This window comes from Dama dama, chromosome 33 (genome assembly GCF_033118175.1).
Source record: "Dama dama isolate Ldn47 chromosome 33, ASM3311817v1, whole genome shotgun sequence".
Taxonomy (NCBI): domain Eukaryota; kingdom Metazoa; phylum Chordata; class Mammalia; order Artiodactyla; family Cervidae; genus Dama; species Dama dama.
The window spans coordinates 71,772,523-71,792,678 of NC_083713.1; the positions used below are offsets into that span (position 1 = coordinate 71,772,523).

The window sequence follows — 20,156 nt, forward strand, 5'->3', positions numbered from 1 at the left end:
GAGGGAGCGAGGCGAGGACAGATCCTGGGAAGAGGAACCTGGGCTATCAGTGTAAGGAATCATGTCCGAGGGTGAGCAGACCGAAGGAAACGGAGCAGCAGGTCTGGGGAGCCGGTCCGGTTTTGTGGTTTATCATCCCCACATATTATCAGGACAGAAACCGTTTCTTCAATGAACAAATTGTAACAACAACGAAAAGATATGGCGGGAGAATCTACCCATAAAAAGGGGCCTAAAGGACATATCAGTTTATTATAATGTGTGGATTTTATTTGAACTGTGATTCAAACTCAAAAAAAATACGACGTTTACGAAAATTGAGTACCAAGTATTTGAAGTTGCTAAGAAATTACGTAATGTTTTAGGTACTGATTGCAGTTATATTTTTAAAAGGGCTCCTTATCTTTTGGCGGTACATTCTGAAATATTTGTGACTGATACTGGGATTGGTGTCTGGGATGACATTATAATGTCTAGAGACTCCAGAGGCTGCTCTGAGTCCCCAGAACTGACCCACCACTTTCAGACCTCTGCCCGGGTCCCCCCCCCGTCCCAGGCGGTTTGGTCGCGTCCGGCCGCGACCCCGGGAGCGTCCGCGTCGTCATGGCGACGCTCCGGGAAGGGATTCCCGCCCGGGGAAGCCGCTCTGGGCTGAGCGGCCTGGGACCTAAGGCTGGGGCGGGGCGGGGCGGAGGCGGGCAGGGAGCGAATTGAACCCCCGGAGGGTGTCCAGCCGCAGGTCAACCTGGGCGGGGGCGGAGGGGAGGTAGGGCCCAAGGGGTGAAATGAGGATGGGGGTGGCGCCTGGGTCAGGGGTAGACCGTGCTCCGGCCAGGGGCTGGAGTAAAAATGGGCGCTGAGGGGAGCCGGCGTTTGCAGGGGTGGAAGGGACTGTTCCGCAGAGCTTGGGGCCCGAAACCAAGGTTACCTGGGGAGGGGGTGGGGAGCAGGGACGGAGGGGGACAGTTCACCTTGGAGGTGAGTGACCTGGGATAGGAGTCGGGTGACAACCGTTTAGCTATGTGCCGCCCTGAAGTAGAGGCAGGGAAGTTGAAGGAAGAGGGCTGGAGAGTGAACCGGGGTAGATGTTGAACGGTTGGAGGGGAAGGAAGGCTGGAGGAAGGAAGGCTGAAGGAAGGGTTGGCGGGCGAGATGGAGGCTGTTCTGAGGAGTGGGCACCCTCAGCCGTGCAAGTGAAGGGGGTTGGGCCGTGAGGGGAAAGGAGAAACTCGTTTCAGAAAGTGATTATTAAGCATTTCTTCGGTATGGTCAGTGTATTTTGCTTGATATTGTAGTCTTTAAGGAATCTAAAACTATGAGTCTTCTCAAACACACAAAAAGGCACGTAAAAATCCACATATGATTTTACATCCAATTTCAGGGGCTTCACAGAGCAGCCGCCAAGTTTAGAGACTTAGCTCTGGAACATATAGTCCTGTGGGATTTGTAAAGTGTCATCACAAGGCAATAAGTGATTAACACCAGAGGAGCAGTAAAGACAGCAATTGCTAAAGAACATCGAAGGGCAGGATCAGACTCCCAAGGCAAGTCTGCCAAAAGGTGTGACATGAGCTGGGACCCGGTGTCCTAGAACAGAGCTCTTAGGAAGGCCCCCAGTGGCGGGGGAGGAGGTCTGTGGCTTTCCACATCCTCTCCCCACAGAGGGGCCCAGGAAGATGACTCATTATGCCAGTATCTCCCAGTGTTAAAGGGTTTCATGGTCACATTCATCTAAGAAACTGATTCGGAGAGATCTTATAAAGAAGAGTCCGGTTTGGGACTTCCCTGGTGGTCCAGGGCTTAAGAGTCTGCTTTCCAATGCAGGGGATTTGGGTTTGATCTCTTATCAGGGAGCTAAGACCCCATATGCTACAGGGCAACCAAGCCCAGATGCAGTAACTGGAGAAGGCTTCAAGCCACAATGAAGACCCAGCACAAGCAAATTTGAAAAAAAAAAAAAACAGTCCTGTTTAACTGCTGACTTCAACATTTTGCAAACTTCACTGGCCACGAGAGCCTCAGAAAGCATCAGGACTACATTTTGAGAAAAGCTTTTAAGGAGAATTAAGGACCACAGCAGAGTTTTGAGCTGTGACGCTGAAACAGAGCAGGACCCTGTATCCTTCCTTCCATGTCCTCAGCCTGCCTTTTGTCTCTGGGAAAACTTAGCCAAAGAATAAGTCCAATCAGAGAAGTGAGAAAACGCAAAAGTAGAGGAGAGCAGTTAAATAGGACAAGATAATAAGAGTTTAGTCCGTAAGCAAAGTCAAGGACCTTTAGTTCCTTCTTGAGGGCTATAGGTAATCTGAGCCATATCCTCGGAGTTGTGATAGAGAGACTGAAACCACCACCGGGTGGAAGAAGTTAGCTCTATGACGACCAGACTGTAGCTATGACATTCATTGTTCAGTTGCTCAGTCATGTCCAGCTCTTCATGACCCCATGGACTGCAGCACACCAGGCTCCCCTGTCCTTCACCATCTCCCAGAGTTTGCTCAAACTCGTATCTATTGAGTTGATGACACCATCCAACCATCTCATCCTCTATCACCTCCTTCTCTTCCTGCCCTCAATCTTTCCCAGCATCAGAATCTTTTCTAATGAGTCAGCTCTTTGCATCAGGTGGCCATAGTATTGGAGTTTCAGCTTCAACATCAGTCCTTCCAATGAATATTCAGGCTTGATTTCCTTCAGGGTTCATTGGTTTGATCTCTTTGCTGTCCAAGGGACTCTCAAGAGTCTTCTCCAGACAATTTGAAAGCATCGGTTCTTCAGGGCTCAGCCTTCTTTATGGTTCAACTTTCACATCCGTACATGACTGTGACATAAGCTGCCACCTCCAGAGAAGTGGCCTCAAAGAAAGGGAACAAGTCGACTAGAACTGAAGATTGACTGTTACTTACACCAATCAGGATGACACTGGTCAGATCACTGCATGACCAATTTCAAGATGACTGTTAGAGCTGACTGTGCTATTTCTGTCTGTAGCCCCCTTCCTTTGTCTTGTCCATTGGTTGTCAGTTGTGGGGGGTGGTAAGTCATCCTTTCGACAGAAGTCCAGCACCCCGTGTTTGCTGGCATCCAAAATAAAGGAAACTTTCCTTTCCACCAGCCTTGCCTCTTTATTGGCTTTTGAATAGTGAACAGCTGGACCCGACTTTCGGTTACAACATGGCATTGCGGTTGATGTGTGACGCAAGATGAACAGGACAACCTGTGTGGGCACAGAGTGGCCGGGAGTGAGATGAGAGGTGGGGAAGACCTGAGCCACAGTAGACCACACAGTGGCAAGAGGTACATTTGTCAACGGTGTGTGGTTTTCTGTGGATGATTATACTACTGCTGCTTTCTTCCCAGGAAATGACCTTTGGCTTTAAAAAGAAGACTCCATTTTTCATGATAAAATGGCAGCGGTGAAAACCCCCAGCAGAGAAGTAAAGAATGCTGAAGAACCATTTCAAAATGTGTCGCCCCTCCTTTTAAGGAACCTAGTGGAGGAACCCAAGAGACCAAAAGAAGTACCCAATCATCTCCTAGAGTCAAGTAAGTGGTTAGAAAACAGGTTTGCTTTATAACTCAGGTCTTCCCAGAGGATCCAAAGTCCAGAAAGCATAATGGAATTTTGGGTGCTGATTTATCTATATTGTTTTACAGGCTTGTAAGAGTTTTTATTATTATGAACAATGGTTCTATTTAGATCCATTCGCTTAACTGGTAGACTTTTGTGGCGAAAATTAATCGCCAAGTTCTGTTTCTTCCACTTCCTCAAGTGTCTTTGCTCTATGGCCATACTTTGTCCTCAGAAGGTCACCAGGACTACTGTAGTCCTAGCTCTCCTCCCATCCACCCTTCACCCCCCAGCATTTTCTGTTCTAGAATCCAGGCTGGCTCTTATCCCCACCCTGTTTGAATGTTCTCAGGGGATCCTCTTGTGTAAAGAATAAAGTTTCGGTTCCTTTGCTTGTCGTTTGGCCCCCTTTGCCTGGATCTGAAACTGTCCATTCTCACCCCTCCCGTCCCCCACTTCCAGCCACACCTGTTACTCCTGTTCCTTCAAGGCCACTTGCGTTTACACCTTCTTGCCTTTTTCTGTGCACATCCTTAGCCTAGAAAGCCTGGTAAATCCTATAGCTTTTGTGTAGAAGGCTAATCATTTTGCCTATATTCTCACTGAATCCACCTTAACATCACAATCCTGTCTATTTCCATTTTACTCCTGGGGAAGCTGAGACTCCAAAAGCTCAGATGAATCCACCAGGGTGACTCAGCTGAGTGGTGGGTTGGCGCTCAGCTGTAGCCACCCGGCGTCCAGATCTCTGTGTCTCAGCCAGCTTGTTTCCTGCTCACCATCCAAGGCCCATCGCAAACGAGGGGCATGCAGCATTTGGTGTGGCTCTGTTGTTACTTTAGAGCACGTTGAATGCAAATCAGTGTACTTGACCATTTCTGGGTATTAACAGGGCAATGCCCATTTTACATCTGTATTGTGGGCCTAAAACCAAAACTCTCAGCATTAAAAAACATTACCAAGTAATGTTCATTTTAATACTTAAAAATTGGACTTCCCTGTGGTCCAGTTGCTAAGACTCAAAGCTCTCAGTGCAGGTAACCCAGGTTTGATCCCCGGTCAAGGAGCTAGATCCCACATGCTGCAACTAAGCCCTGGCACAGCCAAATAAACAAAAATAAAATTTTAAAAAATACTTAAAAATTTACCAGACAACCCCCTGAGACACCATCCTTACCCTAGTCTAGCCCTTCAGTTTGGCCCAAAGCTGACAACAGTAACTGCTCGTCCCTGGAGGAACAAAAACAGCAAACATTTCACACCCACTTCAGTGGACACAAAGTCACAGAGGGTGGAGGCTGGGGTCAGGGTGTCTGTGACTCACGAGGTCTGGGTACAGCTGAAGGGAAAAGGCTGTCATCTGTAAGAAACTAGACAGTGCATTCACTTCAGAGGAGGCAGTTTGCTGGTCAGAATCAGGCCTGGGCTTGATTTTTACAAAATGGAAACAATGGAAGATTATAAACAAATGCCAGGCATGAAGCACAGCAGAGCTAGGGGCTTGAAGCCCAGCGGAGCTGGGGTGAGTTTTGTAGACCTGGACACTTCTATGAGCCCAGCTGTCCTCACTTTGTTCTCAAAACTAGGGGAAAAAAAAAAAAAAAGACACTCACATGTCAAGAGCAAATTGAGACATTACCATCCAGAGTGATAATTATTCAGAGCTTTAGGATTACTCAGTATCACACTATAATTCAATGCAGAGGAAAGCAAATAGTAACAGTTAAATACATAGCAATAAAATGAAACACTTGGTGTTTGCATTCTTTGAAGTGGACATTCATTACATAACAATCACAGTATTATACAGTGTGTGTCCTTTACAGGCTTGTTTTATTATGAAGACTTTTACACAATGTGTACAGAGCAAGTTATTTTAATAGATAATAAAAAACAAATGTGAATTTGTCTCGTGATGGTAATATCTCCCAAGCAAAATGTTAAAATAGTGGGAGAAGCAGTCCAGTTCATGTGGAACAGTCATTAATTGTTGACAGCTGTATCCTCTGTCTGAAACTTTCATGTGCATAAAACACCCTAAATTAAAGGGAGTCCATGTTGATAGGATCTTCTTTCGCTTAATATTTTTTTGTCTCATCTTGTGGTATACTTATCTGCATTGCTTTTACAGAGGTTTTTGCAAATCTTCTGAATAATAAGGTCATACAGGCAAAACCTGGCATATTACATTTTGGAGGCTATCAAGTAGAAAAACAACACCAGCAGATATTGGTAGGTCCTTTTTGTTTTTTAATTTAAAAATTTCTTTGAAGTATAGTTGAATAACAATGTTGTGTTAGTTTTAAGTATACAGCAGAGTGTTTCCGTTATACCTATATATGTGCGTGCTTAGTCATTCAGTCATGTCCAGCTCTTTACAACCCCATGGACTGTAGCCCGCCAGGCTTCTCTGGTCATGGGATTCTCCAGGCAAGAATACTGGAATGGGTAGCCATTTCCTTCTCCAGGGGATCTTCCCAACCCAGGGATCAAATCCAGATGTCCTGCATTGCAGGTGGATTCTTTATCATCTGAGCCACTAGGGAAGCCCCGTACATACATATATACATTCTTTTTTATATTCTTTTCCATTATGGTTTGTCACAGAATATTGCATATAGTTCTTTGTGTTCTATAGTAGGACCTTGTTGTGTATCCATTTTATGTGTAATAGTTTGCATCTGCTAATCCCAAATTCCCAACCCTTCCCTCCCCAACCCCTGTGTAGATAGTGGGATAATTACAATAATGAAATGACATGAATATTCTCATTTATGGTACTCATTCATCTAAAGAGCAGCATAATCAACAGAAGATGTAAATTTGACCAGGAAAGGCAGTAGTTCTTTTTTTTTTTTTTTTGAGTTTTAACCCCATCAAATCCTTTTATTTATTTATTTATTTTCTTTTTTTTTCCCCCAGTTTCTCCTTTATTTATTTATTTATTTATTTTTTCAGTGGGTTTTGTCATACATTGATATGAATCAGCCATGGATTTACACGTATTCCCCATCCCGATCCCCCCTCCCACCTCCCTCTCCACCTGATTCCTCTGGGTCTTCCCAGTGCACCAGGCCCGAGCACTTGTCTCGTGCATCTCACCTGGGCTGGTGATCTGTTTCACCATAGATAATATACATGCTGTTCTTTCGAAACATCCCACCCTCACCTTCTCCCACAGAGTTCAAAAGTCTATTCTGTACTTCTGTGTCTCTTTTTCTGTTTTGCATATAGGGTTATCATTACCATCTTTCTAAATTCCATATATATGTGTTAGTATGCTGTAATGTTCTTTATCGTTCTGGCTTACTTCACTCTGTATAAGGGGCTCCAGCTTCATCCATCTCATTAGGACTGGTTCAAATGAATTCTTTTTAATGGCTGAGTAATATTCCATGGTGTATATGTACCACAGCTTCCTTATCCATTCATCTGCTGATGGGCATCTAGGTTGCCCATCTAGGTTCCATGTCCTGGCTATTATAAACAGTGCTGCGATGAACATTGGGGTGCACGTGTCTCTTTCAGATCTGGTTTCCTCAGTGTGTATGCCCAGAAGTGGGATTGCTGGGTCATATGGCAGTTCTATTTCCAGTTTTTAAGAAATCTCCACACTGTTTTCCATAGTGAAGGCAGTAGTTCTAGGAGGAGAAATTTTAAAGTTGCATCAGTTTCCGTGGACAGGTTTCCTCCCTCTGCCAAAGGCACCTCCCAATACTCTTTCCAAACTGGTGCTGTTTCTCAGGGGTCCTCGAGGGCCAGGAACTACGCCTCATGTCTCACGTGTTTCAGTTTGGTCCTTACACCAGCTTTGTGGCGGTTGTATTGTCACTCTTTTTGTAGAGATGAGAAAACCGTGATTCGGTAAGGTTAAAGACTCGCCTCCAGAGCACAGTGATGAGACAGACTCACTCTAGGCTGCCTTCCTCCCAACCAGTGCCCTCCTGCTCCAGCCAACAGCACCAGCGGGAGAGATGTCCCTTTCTTAGGACAGTCCAGCAAGGCTTCCATTCCACCTGCTTGGGTCAGATGGCCAGGCCTACATCAGTCATTGTGGCCAGAGACTCCAGCCAGAGCTGGGACGGCGGCTCCACCGACCTCCACAGAAGGGACAGGTGAAGGCTGCCCTGCAGACTGGCTGCAGCTGTGGGGACAGCTGTCCATCACAGAGGTCCCGGCCTTGCTGGGTCCCCTTTTTTGATTGAGATATCCCAACTAGGGAGGGCTTGGTTGACTACAGGACTCCTAACCCACCGTTAAAAGGGACCTGACCATTTAAACCTGCTCCACAATCTCGGTGACCCCCACTGTGATCCCCCAAAGTCACACTGAGTAAGATGTTAGAACTACTCCAGCTCGTCGAGGGACCGAGCCAGGCCAGCCTCTGGGCACGTGTTGGAGTGAGGTCGATGGATGTGGGATGTCTCACACAGGCCCTGAGACTGGCTTGTGTGTGATGTCCCCTCCCACTACAAGACTGCATTTAGATATAGTGCATTCCTTTTGAGATTCTTTTCCTATATAGGTTATTACAAAATATTGAGTACAGCTCCCTGTGCTATACAGTAGGTCTTTTTGATTATCTGTTTCATATATAGTGATGAGTATATGGTAATCCCAAATGCCTTATTTCTCCCAGCCCCCAAAACTGTGTCTTAAAGTGGATCATATTAGACTCATTCTCAGAGTGGGGAGACTGACAGATGGTAAAACTGTCAGAAAGCAAGGCCCCGGCCAACAGACAATGCAGCTTCCTTGAGTCCTTACGCATTGAAGAGGGAGGAGAGAGAAGGGATCAGTGGAGGAAGCTGTTAGGGGCCGAGTACCTCCTCTTAGGAAAAGGGTCAGGATTTAAAACTGTGATTAGGAACTTTACCCCTCAGTCTGCGAGGACACATTTCTTAGAACACAGCATCACAGACCAAGGTTAACCATTCATTTTGGAACTTGCATTTCCTGGTTATTAGGTTTGCTGTCTAGATGCTGGGGTTGTTTAGTCATGTCCCACTCTTGCAGCCCCATGAACAGTAGCCCACCATGCTCCTCCATGGGAGGAGTCCACGAGATTTTTCCAGGCAAGAATACCGGAGTGGGTAGCCATTTCTTTCTCCAGGGGAAATACTCGACCCAGGGATCGAACCCACACCTCCTGCATTGGCAGGCAGGTTCTTTACCACTGAGCCACCAGGGAAGCCCCTAGATGATGATAGAATGGATCTAAAATAATTGTTGTTTGCAATGAATGAACAGTTAACTGCCTGTTCCCAACCCTCTTCACTCTCATTCCTTTGCTCACCCCACCTCCACCCTAAGCAGCCAGATCCACATTCTATTGTTACAGATTTGCCTGTTCTGAACATTGCAGGTAAATAGAATCACACAACATGTGGTCTTTGGCAACTGGCTTCTTTCATTCGGCATGTTTCCCAGGCTCATTGAATTTGTAGCATGAATAGGTACTTCATTCCTTTTTATGGGCAAATAATGTTCTGTTGTATGGTTATATCACTTTTCAAAAATTTTTTTAAATTTTTATTGACATATAATTGATTTAAAATGCTGTATTAGTTTCAAATGTACAGCAAAGTGATTCAATTATATGTGTATATTTTTGTATATAAATATGTATATTCTTCATTTACATTCTCTTCCATTATAGGTTATTACAAGATACTGAGTATACTCCCCTGTGCTACGCAGTAGGTCCCGGTTGGTTATCTATGTTATACACAGTGGTGTGTATCTTTTAATCCCAAACATTTAATTTATCCCTCCCTGCTTTTTCTCTCTGGTAAACATAAATTTGTATTCTGTGTCTGTGAGTCTATTTCTGTTTTGTAAATAAGTTCACTTGTGTTTTAGATTCCACATAAAAATGATATCATATGATATTGAGCTGGCCAAAAAGTTCATTTGAATTTTTCAGAATACATTATAGAAGAACTCAGACGAACTTATGGCCAACCCAATATTTCTCTTTCTTTGTCTGGCTTTCTTCACTCAGTATGATGATTTCTAGGTCCATCCATGTTGCTGGAAATGGCATTTCATAATGCCACCTTTTATGTGGCACTGTGCTTTTTTATATGGCATTTTATATGGCACTATTTATGTGGCATTAATGCTTTTTTATAACTAAGAAACACTCCATTGTGTAGATGTACCACGTCTTTATTCAGTCCTCTGTCAATGGACAGATTACTTCATGTCCTTTGTTATTGTTGTTCAGTCAGTCACATCTGACTCTGCAACCCCATAGACGGCAGCACACCAGGCTTCCCTGCCCTTCGCCATCTTCTGGAACTTTGTCAAACACATGTCCATTGAGTCGGTGATGCCATCCAACCATCTCATCCTCTGTCGTCACCTTCTGCCTTTAACTGCCTTCAATCTTTCCCAGCATCAGGGTCTTTTCTAGTGAGTCAGATCTTTGCATCAGGTGGACGAAGTATTGGAGCTTCAGCTTCAACATCAGTACTTCCAATGAATATTCAGGACTGATTTCCTTTAGGATTGACTGGTTTGATTTCCTTGCTTTCCAAGGGACTCTCAAGAGTCTTCTCCAACACCACAGTTCAGAAGCATCAATTCTTTGGCACTCGGCCTTCTTTATGGTCCAACTCTCATGTCTATATATGATTACTGGAAAATCCATAGTTTTGGCTAAATGGACCTTTGTCAGCAAAGTAACGTCTCTGCTTTTTAATATGCTTTCTAGATTGGTCATAGCTTTTCTTCCAAGGAGCAAGGGTCCTTTAATTTCATGCCTGCAGTCACCATCTGCAGTGATTTTGGAGCCCAAAAAAATAAAGTCTCTCAATGTTTCCATTGTCTCCCCATCTATTTGCCATGAAGTGATGGGACCGGATGCCATGATCTTTGTTTTTTGAATGCTGAGTTTTAAGCCAGCTTTTTCACTCTCCTCTTTCACTTTCATCAAGAGGCTCTCTAGTTCCTCTTCGCTTTCTGCCATAAGGGTGGTGTCATCTGCATATCTGAGGTTATTGATATTTCTCCCAGCAATCTTGATTCCAGCTTGTGCTTCATCCAGCTCAGCATTTTGCATGATGTACTCTGTATATAAGTTAAATAAGCAGGGTGACAATATACAGCCTTGACCTACTCCTTTCTCAATTTGGAGCCAGTCCATTGTTCCATGTTCAGTTCTAACTGATGCTTCTTGACCTGCATACAGATTTCTCAGGAGGCAGGTAAGGTGGTCTGGTATTCTCATCTCTTGAAGAATTTTCCGCAGTTTGTTGTGATCTGCATCGTCAAAGGCTTTAGCATAGTCAATGAAGCAGAAGTAGATGTTTATCTGGAATTCTCTTTCTTTGATCCGAATTTCTTGCTATGATCTAAATTTCTATGCTCCAACAGATATTGGCAATTTGATCTCTGGTTCCTCTGCCTTTTCTAAATCCAGCTTGAATATCTGGAAGTTCTCGGTTCATGTACTGTTGAAGCCTGTCTTAGAGAATTTTGAGCATTACTTTGCTGGTATGTGAGATGAGTACAATTGTGTTTGTACTCATTTGTACACAATTGTAGTTTGAACATTCTTTGGCATTGCCTTTCTTTGGGATTGGAATGAAAACTGACTTTTTTCAGTCCTCTGACCACTGCTGAGTTTTCCAAATTTGCTGGTATATTGAGTGCAGCACTTTAACAGCATCATATTTTAGGATTTGAAATAGCTCAGCTGAAATTCCATCACCTCCACTAGCTTTGTTCACTGTGATGCTTTCTAAGGCCCACTTGATTTCCCATTCCAGGATGTCTGGCTCTAGGTGAATGATCACACCATCATGGTTATCTGGGTCATTAAGATCTTTTTTGTATAGTTCTTCCGTGTATTCTTGCCACCTCTTATTATTTTCTGCTTCTGTTAGGTCCATAGCATTTCTCTGCTTTATTTTGCTCTTCTTTGCGTGAAATGTTCCCTTGGTACCTCTAATTTTCTTGAAGAGATCTCTAGTCTTTTCCATCCTATTGTTTTCCTCTATTTCTTTGCATTGATCACTTAGGAAAGCTATCTTACCTCTCCTTGCTATTCTTTGAAACTCTGCATTCAGAAGGATATATGTTTCCTTTTCTCCTTTGCCTTTTACTTCTCTTTTCACAGCTCTTTGTAAGGCCTCCTCAGACACCCATTTTGCCTTTTTTAATTTCTTTTTCTTGGGGATAGTTTTGACCACCGCCTCCTGTACAGTGTCATGAACCTCCGTCCATAGTTCTTCAGGGACTCTGTGTATCAGATGTAATCCCTTGAATTTGTTACTTCCACTGTATAATCATTAGGGATTTGATTTAGGTCATACGTGAATGGCCTAGTGGTTTTCCCTACTTTCTTCAATCTAAGTCTGAATGTGGCAATAAGGAATTCGTGATCGGAGCCGCAGTCAGCTCCCGGTCTTGTTTTTGCTGACTGTGTAGAGCTTCTGTATTGTAGACAGTGCTGCTGTGAACATTGGGTGCATGTATCTTTTGGATTATGGTTTTCTCTGGGTATATTCACAGGAGTGGGATTGCAGGATCATATGGTAGCTCTAGTTTTAGTTTTTTTTAAGGAACCTTCACACCATTCACATTTTCCCTGTTCTGCCAGTTGATGAACATTTGGATTTTATCTTTGGGGCTATTAGGAATAATGTCATCATGGACCTTTGTGTACATGTTTTTGCGTGGATATATTTTCATTTCTCTTGGGTATGTATTAAGAAGTGGAATTAGGTTGTATGGTATGTTGGTTTTCTGTGGCTGCCTTACAAATTACCATGAATTTAGGGGCTTAGAAAACCAGAAACGCATTCTGGAGGCTGGAGTCCAAACTGAAGGTGTCAGCCGGGCCCCCCTCCTTTCACAGGCTCTAGGGAGGACTCTTTCCTCGCTTCTCCCCAGCTCTGGCGGCACTGGGTGCTCTTTGTCTTGAGGCTTAATGACCTGAAACCTTGGCCTCCGTCTTCACCTGGCTTCTCCTCCCACTCCCTTTGTCTCCTCTTCTGTCTCTGAAAGGAAGCTTGTCATTGGACTGAGGGACCAGCCGGGTAATCCAGGATGATCTCGTCTCAAGGTCCTTAACTTAATAGCACCTGCAGTCACTGTTTTCCCAAATAAAGTCACACTCACATGTTCCAGTTGTTGGGGTGTGGCTATGTCTTTTTGAGTTCACCACTCACTGTTGTTCTTTTTGCATTTCCTTAGTGACTGATAGCGTTCAGCATCTTTTCATGAGCTTACTGGTCACACTGCATCAAAGATTTATGTCGAAGAAGCCATCTGGGATAGCCCAAGCAAAGTGGGAGGTGGGGAGCAGGCACTCGGGGAGTGGAGGGAGACGCAGAGAGAGGCTCGGGGGGCAAGCATGTGGCAGGTTTGGTGTCCAGGGTGCAGGCTGCTTTACCTGGATCCTCGGGTTTGGGGAGGGGGTAAAAGCTTCATTCTGCTGAAGAACATCCATCTCTGTCTTATGTACAACACAATACCTATCACACAGAACACACTCAGTAAACACTTGTCAAGATATTGAACTCACTTTATTGGAAGAGAGTGACTTGGCGGAGTCTCACTAGTTCCAAGTAAATACAAGGTAAAGTCTGAATAGTCACACTGCTTCTATCAGACATTAAAACAAACAGTTAAAAGTACAAAATTATTTCATCTTAATAACATTCTGGGAGACCCAGCCTCCTATTTCTATCAGCAAAGTTAAGCAGAAGCCTAAGGCAGTTACCTTGAGATTCTTGCCAAACAAGGGGGGAAATTCAACTCTGCACTTTATCTTGGTTTTGTTATAGGAAATGGTACAAATTGCACAAGAATGGAATGATTGAATGTGTGTTTAAAACCACAATAAATTGTTCATTAACATTTGAGATTGATCCAGATCTGGTTAAATGCTTTAAAACCTTTTACTTAGATTCACATAGAAATCAATGTTTCGATTTACTTTAAAAGTTGAAATAATGGTTCCCAGTTTTCTCCAAACCAAGACCTCTTAAGTTCTCTTTCCCTCTGAGGAGAGATTTTGTCTGGGAAACTATGTTTATTAAGTAAATAATTAATCAATTTTCCGATGAGACAATCAGTGTTACTGTGACCAGCCCAAAACAAAGTTGTCAGCATACACAGCCTTATGTAGAGTCACAGTCCTTCCCAGCTTTCTGAAATAATTGTATTAGTTTTCAACTCCCTGTCGCAGCTTTCAGAGACCCCTCTGCCCCAGGATCTTGCTTCTCAAACTAGGGCCACATATCTCAATGGCTTCAAGTCAGTGTGTGAGGGTCAGGACCTGAAGCTCCAGTGTAAACATAGTATATCTTTCTGGAGCATCAATTTTACTCTCCCATTTTGGAGAAATGCATTACTGAGCAAAATTTTAAAGTAAAATGCATTATCCATCTGAGGCCACACAAGAAATTCAGGCAGGGCTTTACTGGGGCTCCTGCTGCAGCAGGGTTCCATCCCTGGGTCGGGAAGATCCCCTGCAGAAGAGAATGGCTACCCACTCCAGTATTCTTGCCTGGAGAATCCCATGGACAGAAGAGCCTGGGCTACAGCCCATAGGGTCCCACAGAGTCGGACAGGACTGAAGCGACTTGGCACGGACGACTGCACTTCAGAAGTGCCAGTTGGGTTTGGGGTTTTGTTTTGTTTTGTTTTTTGTCTTTTTGTAGATAGTTTGCCCCAGCTACACATTCTGGCAAGCTTCACATGCTCACAAGCCTTGGGTGTTGGTGACGGACAAGGGAAGCCTGGCGTTTTGCAGGCCATGGGGTCGCAAAGAGTCAAACACAACCGAGCGACTGAGCTGAGCTGAGCTGAACACGTGCTCGCAGTAATTTTTTTTCCTTATGGTCCCTTTGTATTTTGTTGCTCAGGGAGACGTTTGTCCAGGCTCAAGCACTAAAGCAGAGTCCCAGGTCCCAGATCCCAGCCTGTCTCAAACGGCTTTAAAGAACTTACAGAGCTGCTTGTGTTTTGCCCCCAGATGCCTGTGGTTAGGTATTTACCTCTGAGAAGCTGTGTCCCTGAGGGGAAGGATTAAAAGGACCCCAACTTGGGAAGGCCGACATGTGTTTAGAAAATACTGTAAGCGCTTGGGACTGAAGATTATGGACCCTACCCGCCAAAGCCAGCGCTTCACTGGAGGCTGGGTTTGCTCTGCCCCGTGGAGGGGATGGAAGGGAGACTGTGAGGAGCAGTGTGTACGTGGGGGAGCCGTGAGCAGTCCCTGCGAAGTCCCCCCTGACCCGAGAGTAACAGCTCTTCAGCCTGTGACTGCCTGGTACCCGGTGGCTGGTTCCCTGTGTGTTGGTCGTGGGGGCCCATTCTGAAACACTGAAGCAAGGGCTGAGTCTCACCCTAGAGTCAATATGGGCCTGAGGAGACACCATTATTTCCCTTTTCTTTTTTTTTAAACTTTACTTATTTGTTGTATTTTTGGCCGTGCTGGCTCTCCGTCGTTCTGTGTGGGCTTTCTCTCCTAAGGTGAGCAGGGGCTCCTCTGCAGTTGCTCTGCCCCGGCCCCTCATCGCGGCGGCTTCTCCCGCGATGGAGCACAGTCCAGGCTCCAGGGCTTCGTGGTTGCAGCTTGCAGGCTCAGGCGTCGTGGCCTGTGGGCTCTGGTGCGTGGGCTCAGTGGTTGGAGCACGCAGGCTTTGTTGTTCCACAGCAGGTAGGATCCTCCCGGACCAGGAAATTGGACTCCGCCCCCTGCATTGACAGGCAGATTCATCCACTATACCACAAAGGAAGTCCTTTTTTTCCCCTTTCAGTGATGGTTATTTTCCCCTCAGTGTTAGTTATAAATGAAAAGGCCAGAATGCCATTTTAGCCCTGAAAGCATATATATATATATATATAAATTTTTTTTTGTTTTGACAAGAAATCAAACTGACCTGCTGACAAACTATAAAAATAAAAGAAGGTAGGAAATGAAGTTTGGGCATTGAACTGTCCCGATATGTACATAGAGTCTCCTGGAAGGACCACTCTTGGGGTCAGGAGACTCCAGAGCCCACACCTTCACCAAGACTCTTGTTTGCCAGGCTCCTTGTAGGTCAAGAGAGATCTTGGCAGCTTTTTTTTTTCTTTTTCAGGCTTCTCCTGTATTAAAACGATATGCCATGTTGCTGCACATGGCAATATATCATTCTTTTTATGGCTGAGTAATATTCCGTTGTATGTATGTACCACACTTTCTTTATCCATTCATCTATTGATGGACACTTAGGTTTGCCGCGACAGAGATGGACCAGAGATTGTCATACTCAGTGAAGTAAGTCAGACAGAGAAAGACAGATATTATATGATATCACTTATATGTGGAATCAAAAAAAAAAAATACTGCAAATGAACTTATTTACAAAACAGAAACAGATTCACAGACCAAGAAAACAAACTTATACTTAACCAAAGGGGAAAGAGGCGAGAGATAAATTAGGAGTTTGGGATTAACAGACAGACACTATTATATATAAAACAGATAAACAACAGCGCTGACTGTATAGCATGGGGAACTATATTTAGTATCTTGTAATAACCTATGCTGGGAAAGAATCTGAAACTTGAATTTGACACTTGAAACTAACACAGTATTGTAAATCAACTATAGTCAAAAAAAATATGCCAAAACAGAGTCACTTTAAGAATATTCACAGATGACCAATGAGAACTTTTAACCGATGCAAGCCTTGATGTCGTTTCATCAAGAGATTATATCTTAAGTCTAACTTAGAGACTCAGTGAATTTGAGGCATTGGACAGTGGGCCATGTGGTACACCCAGCCTCTGGTCTGGACATTGAAAATCAAGGGCCTCTTAACTGTTCTCTTGCCCAAGTGAAGGCCAGATCCCAGAACCTAGAGTCCTTGCTCCCCTTTCATGTAGAGAAAGGAAAAACATCCCTACTCAGACACCCACTTAACTTACCAAGCAGGTTGTCCTGTCTCAAAGGAGGGCCTGCTCCTGACTCCAGGAGAGAACTCCTGACTTTGTGTTCTGTTTTATTAACCCCAGGGATGAATGGAGGGCCATCCTCTCCACACTCCTCTTCCTGATGTTTTGACTTATGCAGTCAAGCATAAGTGTCACCAGGTCCCCAGGACAAGTGGCATGTAATTAGAGAAACTGAGGATGAGCAGGTGACTGGCTTCTTAGCTTAGCTGAATCACAGGAGTGAGTTGAGTTCAACAAAAAGGTACATAGTGACTGGTCAGGATGGGAGGAGGGGAGTGTGCTAGGTCACACACAGGGGCACCTGGGGTTGCAGCTCTGGAAAAGTCTTAGGCTGGGCTGATTCACATGGGCATATTTCATTATTCTATCAATGGTATTTGTTGTATCTATTTCATGATTCTCTAAGTAGTATATGATAGATTTTTTTTATTTTTTATTTTTTTTTCTATTTATTTATTTATTTATTTTTTTTATTAGTTGGAGGCCAATCACTTAACATTTCAGTGGGTTTTGTCATACATTGATATGAATCAGCCATGGATTTACACGTATTCCCCATCCCGATCCCCGCTCCCACCTCCCTCTCCACCTGATTCCTCTGGGTCTTCCCAGTGCACCAGGCCGGACCACTTGTCTCATGCATCCCACCTGGGCTGGTGATCTGTTTCACCATAGATAGTATACATGCTGTTCTTTTGAAACATCCCACCCTCACATTCTCCCACAGAGTTCAAAAGTCTGTTCTGTATTTCTGTGTCTCTTTTTCTGTTTTGCATATAGGGTTATCGTTACCATCTTTCTAAATTCCATATATATGTGTTAGTATGCTGTAATGTTCTTTATCTTTCTGGCTTACTTCACTCTGTATAAGGGGCTCCAGCTTCATCCATCTCATTAGGACTGGTTCAAATGAATTCTTTTTAATGGCTGAGTAATATTCCATGGTGTATATGTACCACAGCTTCCTTATCCATTCATCTGCTGATGGGCATCTAGGTTGCTTCCATGTCCTGGCTATTATAAACAGTGCTGCGATGAACACTGGGGTGCACGTGTCTCTTTCAGATCTGGTTTCCTCAGTGTGTATGCCCAGAAGTGGGATTGCTGGGTCATATGGCAGTTCTATTTCCAGTTTTTTAAGAAATCTCCACACTGTTTTCCATAGTGGCTGAACTAGTTTGCATTCCCACCAATAGTGTAAGAGGGTTCCCTTTTCTCCACACCCTCTCCAGCATTTATTGCTTGTAGACTTTTGTTTTTTTTTTTTTTAATTTTTATTATTATTATTTTTTTTTTCCAGTGGGTTTTGTCATACATTGATATGAATCAGCCATGGATTTACATGTATTCCCAATCCCGATCCCCCCTCCCACCTCCCTCTCCACCCGATTCCTCTGGGTCTTCCCAGTGCACCAGGCCGGAGCACTTGTCTCGTGCATCCCACCTGGGCTGGTGATCTGTTTCACCATAGATAGTATACATGCTGTTCTTTTGAAATATCCCACCCTCACATTCTCCCACAAAGTTCAAAAGTCTGTTCTGTATTTCTGTGTCTCTTTTTCTGTTCTGCATATAGGGTTATCGTTATCACCTTTCTAAATTCCATATACATGTGTCAGTATGCTGTAATGTTCTTTATCTTTCTGGCTTACTTCGCTCTGTATAAGGGGCTCCAGCTTCATCCATCTCATTAGGACTGGTTCAAATGAATTCTTTTTAATGGCTGAGTAATATTCCATGGTGTATATGTACCACAGCTTCCTTATCCATTCATCTGCTGATGGGCATCTAGGTTGCTTCCATGTCCTGGCTATTATAAACAGTGCTGCGATGAACATTGGGGTGCACGTGTCTCTTTCAGATCTGGTTTCCTCAGTGTGTATGCCCAGAAGTGGGATTGCTGGGTCATATGGCAGTTCTATTTCCAGTTTTTTAAGAAACCTCCACACTGTTTTCCATAGTGGCTGAACTAGTTTGCATTCCCACCAACAGTGTAAGAGGGTTCCCTTTTCTCCACACCCTCTCCAGCATTTATTGCTTGTTGACTTTTGGATAGCAGCCATCCTGACTGGCGTGTAATGGTACCTCATTGTGGTTTTGATTTGCATTTCTCTAATAATGAGTGATGTTGAGCATCTTTTCATGTGTTTGTTAGCCATCTGTATGTCTTCTTTGGAGAAATGTCTGTTTAGTTCTTTGGCCCATTTTTTGATTGGGTCATTTATTTTTCTGGAATTGAGCTGCTAAGTAGTATATGATAGATTTTAAATCACTTAAAAAGTTTAAAAGTGCACCATAGCCAAAACAATCTTAAGAAAGGAAAAACAGAATGGGACAAATCAGGTTTCCTGACTTCAGACTAAACTACAAAGCTACAGAAATCAAAACAGTATGGTACTGACACTAAAACAGACACACAAATCAATGAAACAGGAGAGAAAGCCCAGAAATAAGCGTACACACTTATGGTCAATCTATGACAGAAGAGGCAAGAATACACAATGGAGGGAAGGACAGTCTCTTCAGTAAGTAGTGCTAGGAAAACCGGAGAGCTACATTGAAAAGAATGAAAGTAGAACATATACCATATGCAAAAAATACACTCAAAGTGGGTTAAAGATCTAAATGTAAGACTGGATACTATAAAAACTCTTAGAGGAAAACGTAGGCAGAACATTCTTTGACATAAGTCGCAGCAAGATCTTTTTGGACTCACCTCCTAGAGTAATAATGAAATAATGCCATTTGCAGCAATATGGATGAACTTAGTATCATACTAAGTGAAGTAAGATGGATAGAGAGACAAATACCATATGATATCATGTATATGTGGAATCTTAAAAAATGATACAAATGAACTTATTTACAAAACAGAAACAGGCTCAGAAAGCAAATTTATGGTTATCAAAGGGGAAGGTTGAGGGGAAGGGATAAATTAGGAGTTTGAGATTGACATATATGCACTCCTATAAAATATATAATCAACAGAGACTTACTGTAGAGCATAGGAAACGCTTCTCAATGTTCTGTAATAACTTAAATGGAAAAGAAGTCTGAAAAAGAATGGATATATGTATAACTCAATAGCTTTGTTGTACATGTGAAACTAATAGAACATTATAAGTCAACTATTTCAATGTAAAATTTAAAAAATAATTTTTAATAATAAAAATAAAAGCATACCGTATCTCCACCTCCCTTTAGGAAGAAGGTGGGGTATAAATATCTATGCAGGTAGATAAAGCAGTGTGTTCATGTGAATGCTTCTTTTTATCTCCAGCATCTGGTCAATATTTGCAATGAAGACATACATGTTCATATTTTACCCCCGCAAACCAAATACTTTCAGGTCAAGTATGTGAAAAAGGTAAGTGTCCCTGGGTGAGCTGTCCTCCCTCGATGTTCACTGTTGGATGTCACTTTCCGTGTGGGGGGTCTGTCTGGGACGGTACGTGGTGTGTTGCCCATGGTGCTGCTCCTGTGGTCTCTGGGGTCTCCCGACAAGAGCCCCCTTGTCTTCCAGGAGCAACGCCTTGTCCCTGGCTTATCTCTCAGGATCACCGTTACGTTTTCTCCAGATGAGTGGCGATACTATTATGATTGCATCCGCGTCCACTGTAAGGTAAGT

At 43.6% G+C, this 20,156-nt stretch overlaps 1 protein-coding gene across 4 annotated transcripts in view; it reads left to right on the top strand.

The window, feature by feature from the left end:
• Positions 1 to 292: 292 nt before the first annotated feature.
• CFAP221 (cilia and flagella associated protein 221) overlaps positions 293 to 20,156 on the top strand; it is a 121,875-nt gene continuing 102,011 nt past the window's right edge. For 2 of the 4 annotated variants that reach the window (XM_061135236.1, XM_061135239.1), the window contains exons 1-5: positions 2,969 to 3,251; positions 3,358 to 3,543; positions 5,700 to 5,800; positions 19,809 to 19,895; positions 20,034 to 20,150. In XM_061135236.1, the coding sequence (XP_060991219.1) occupies positions 3,405 to 3,543; positions 5,700 to 5,800; positions 19,809 to 19,895; positions 20,034 to 20,150 (444 nt within the window). In that variant the 5' untranslated portion in view covers positions 2,969 to 3,251; positions 3,358 to 3,404. Of the gene's footprint in view, positions 366 to 2,968; positions 3,252 to 3,357; positions 3,544 to 5,699; positions 5,801 to 19,808; positions 19,896 to 20,033; positions 20,151 to 20,156 lie in introns of those variants that run through there. The other 2 variants (XM_061135237.1, XM_061135238.1) reach the window with 2 other exon arrangements.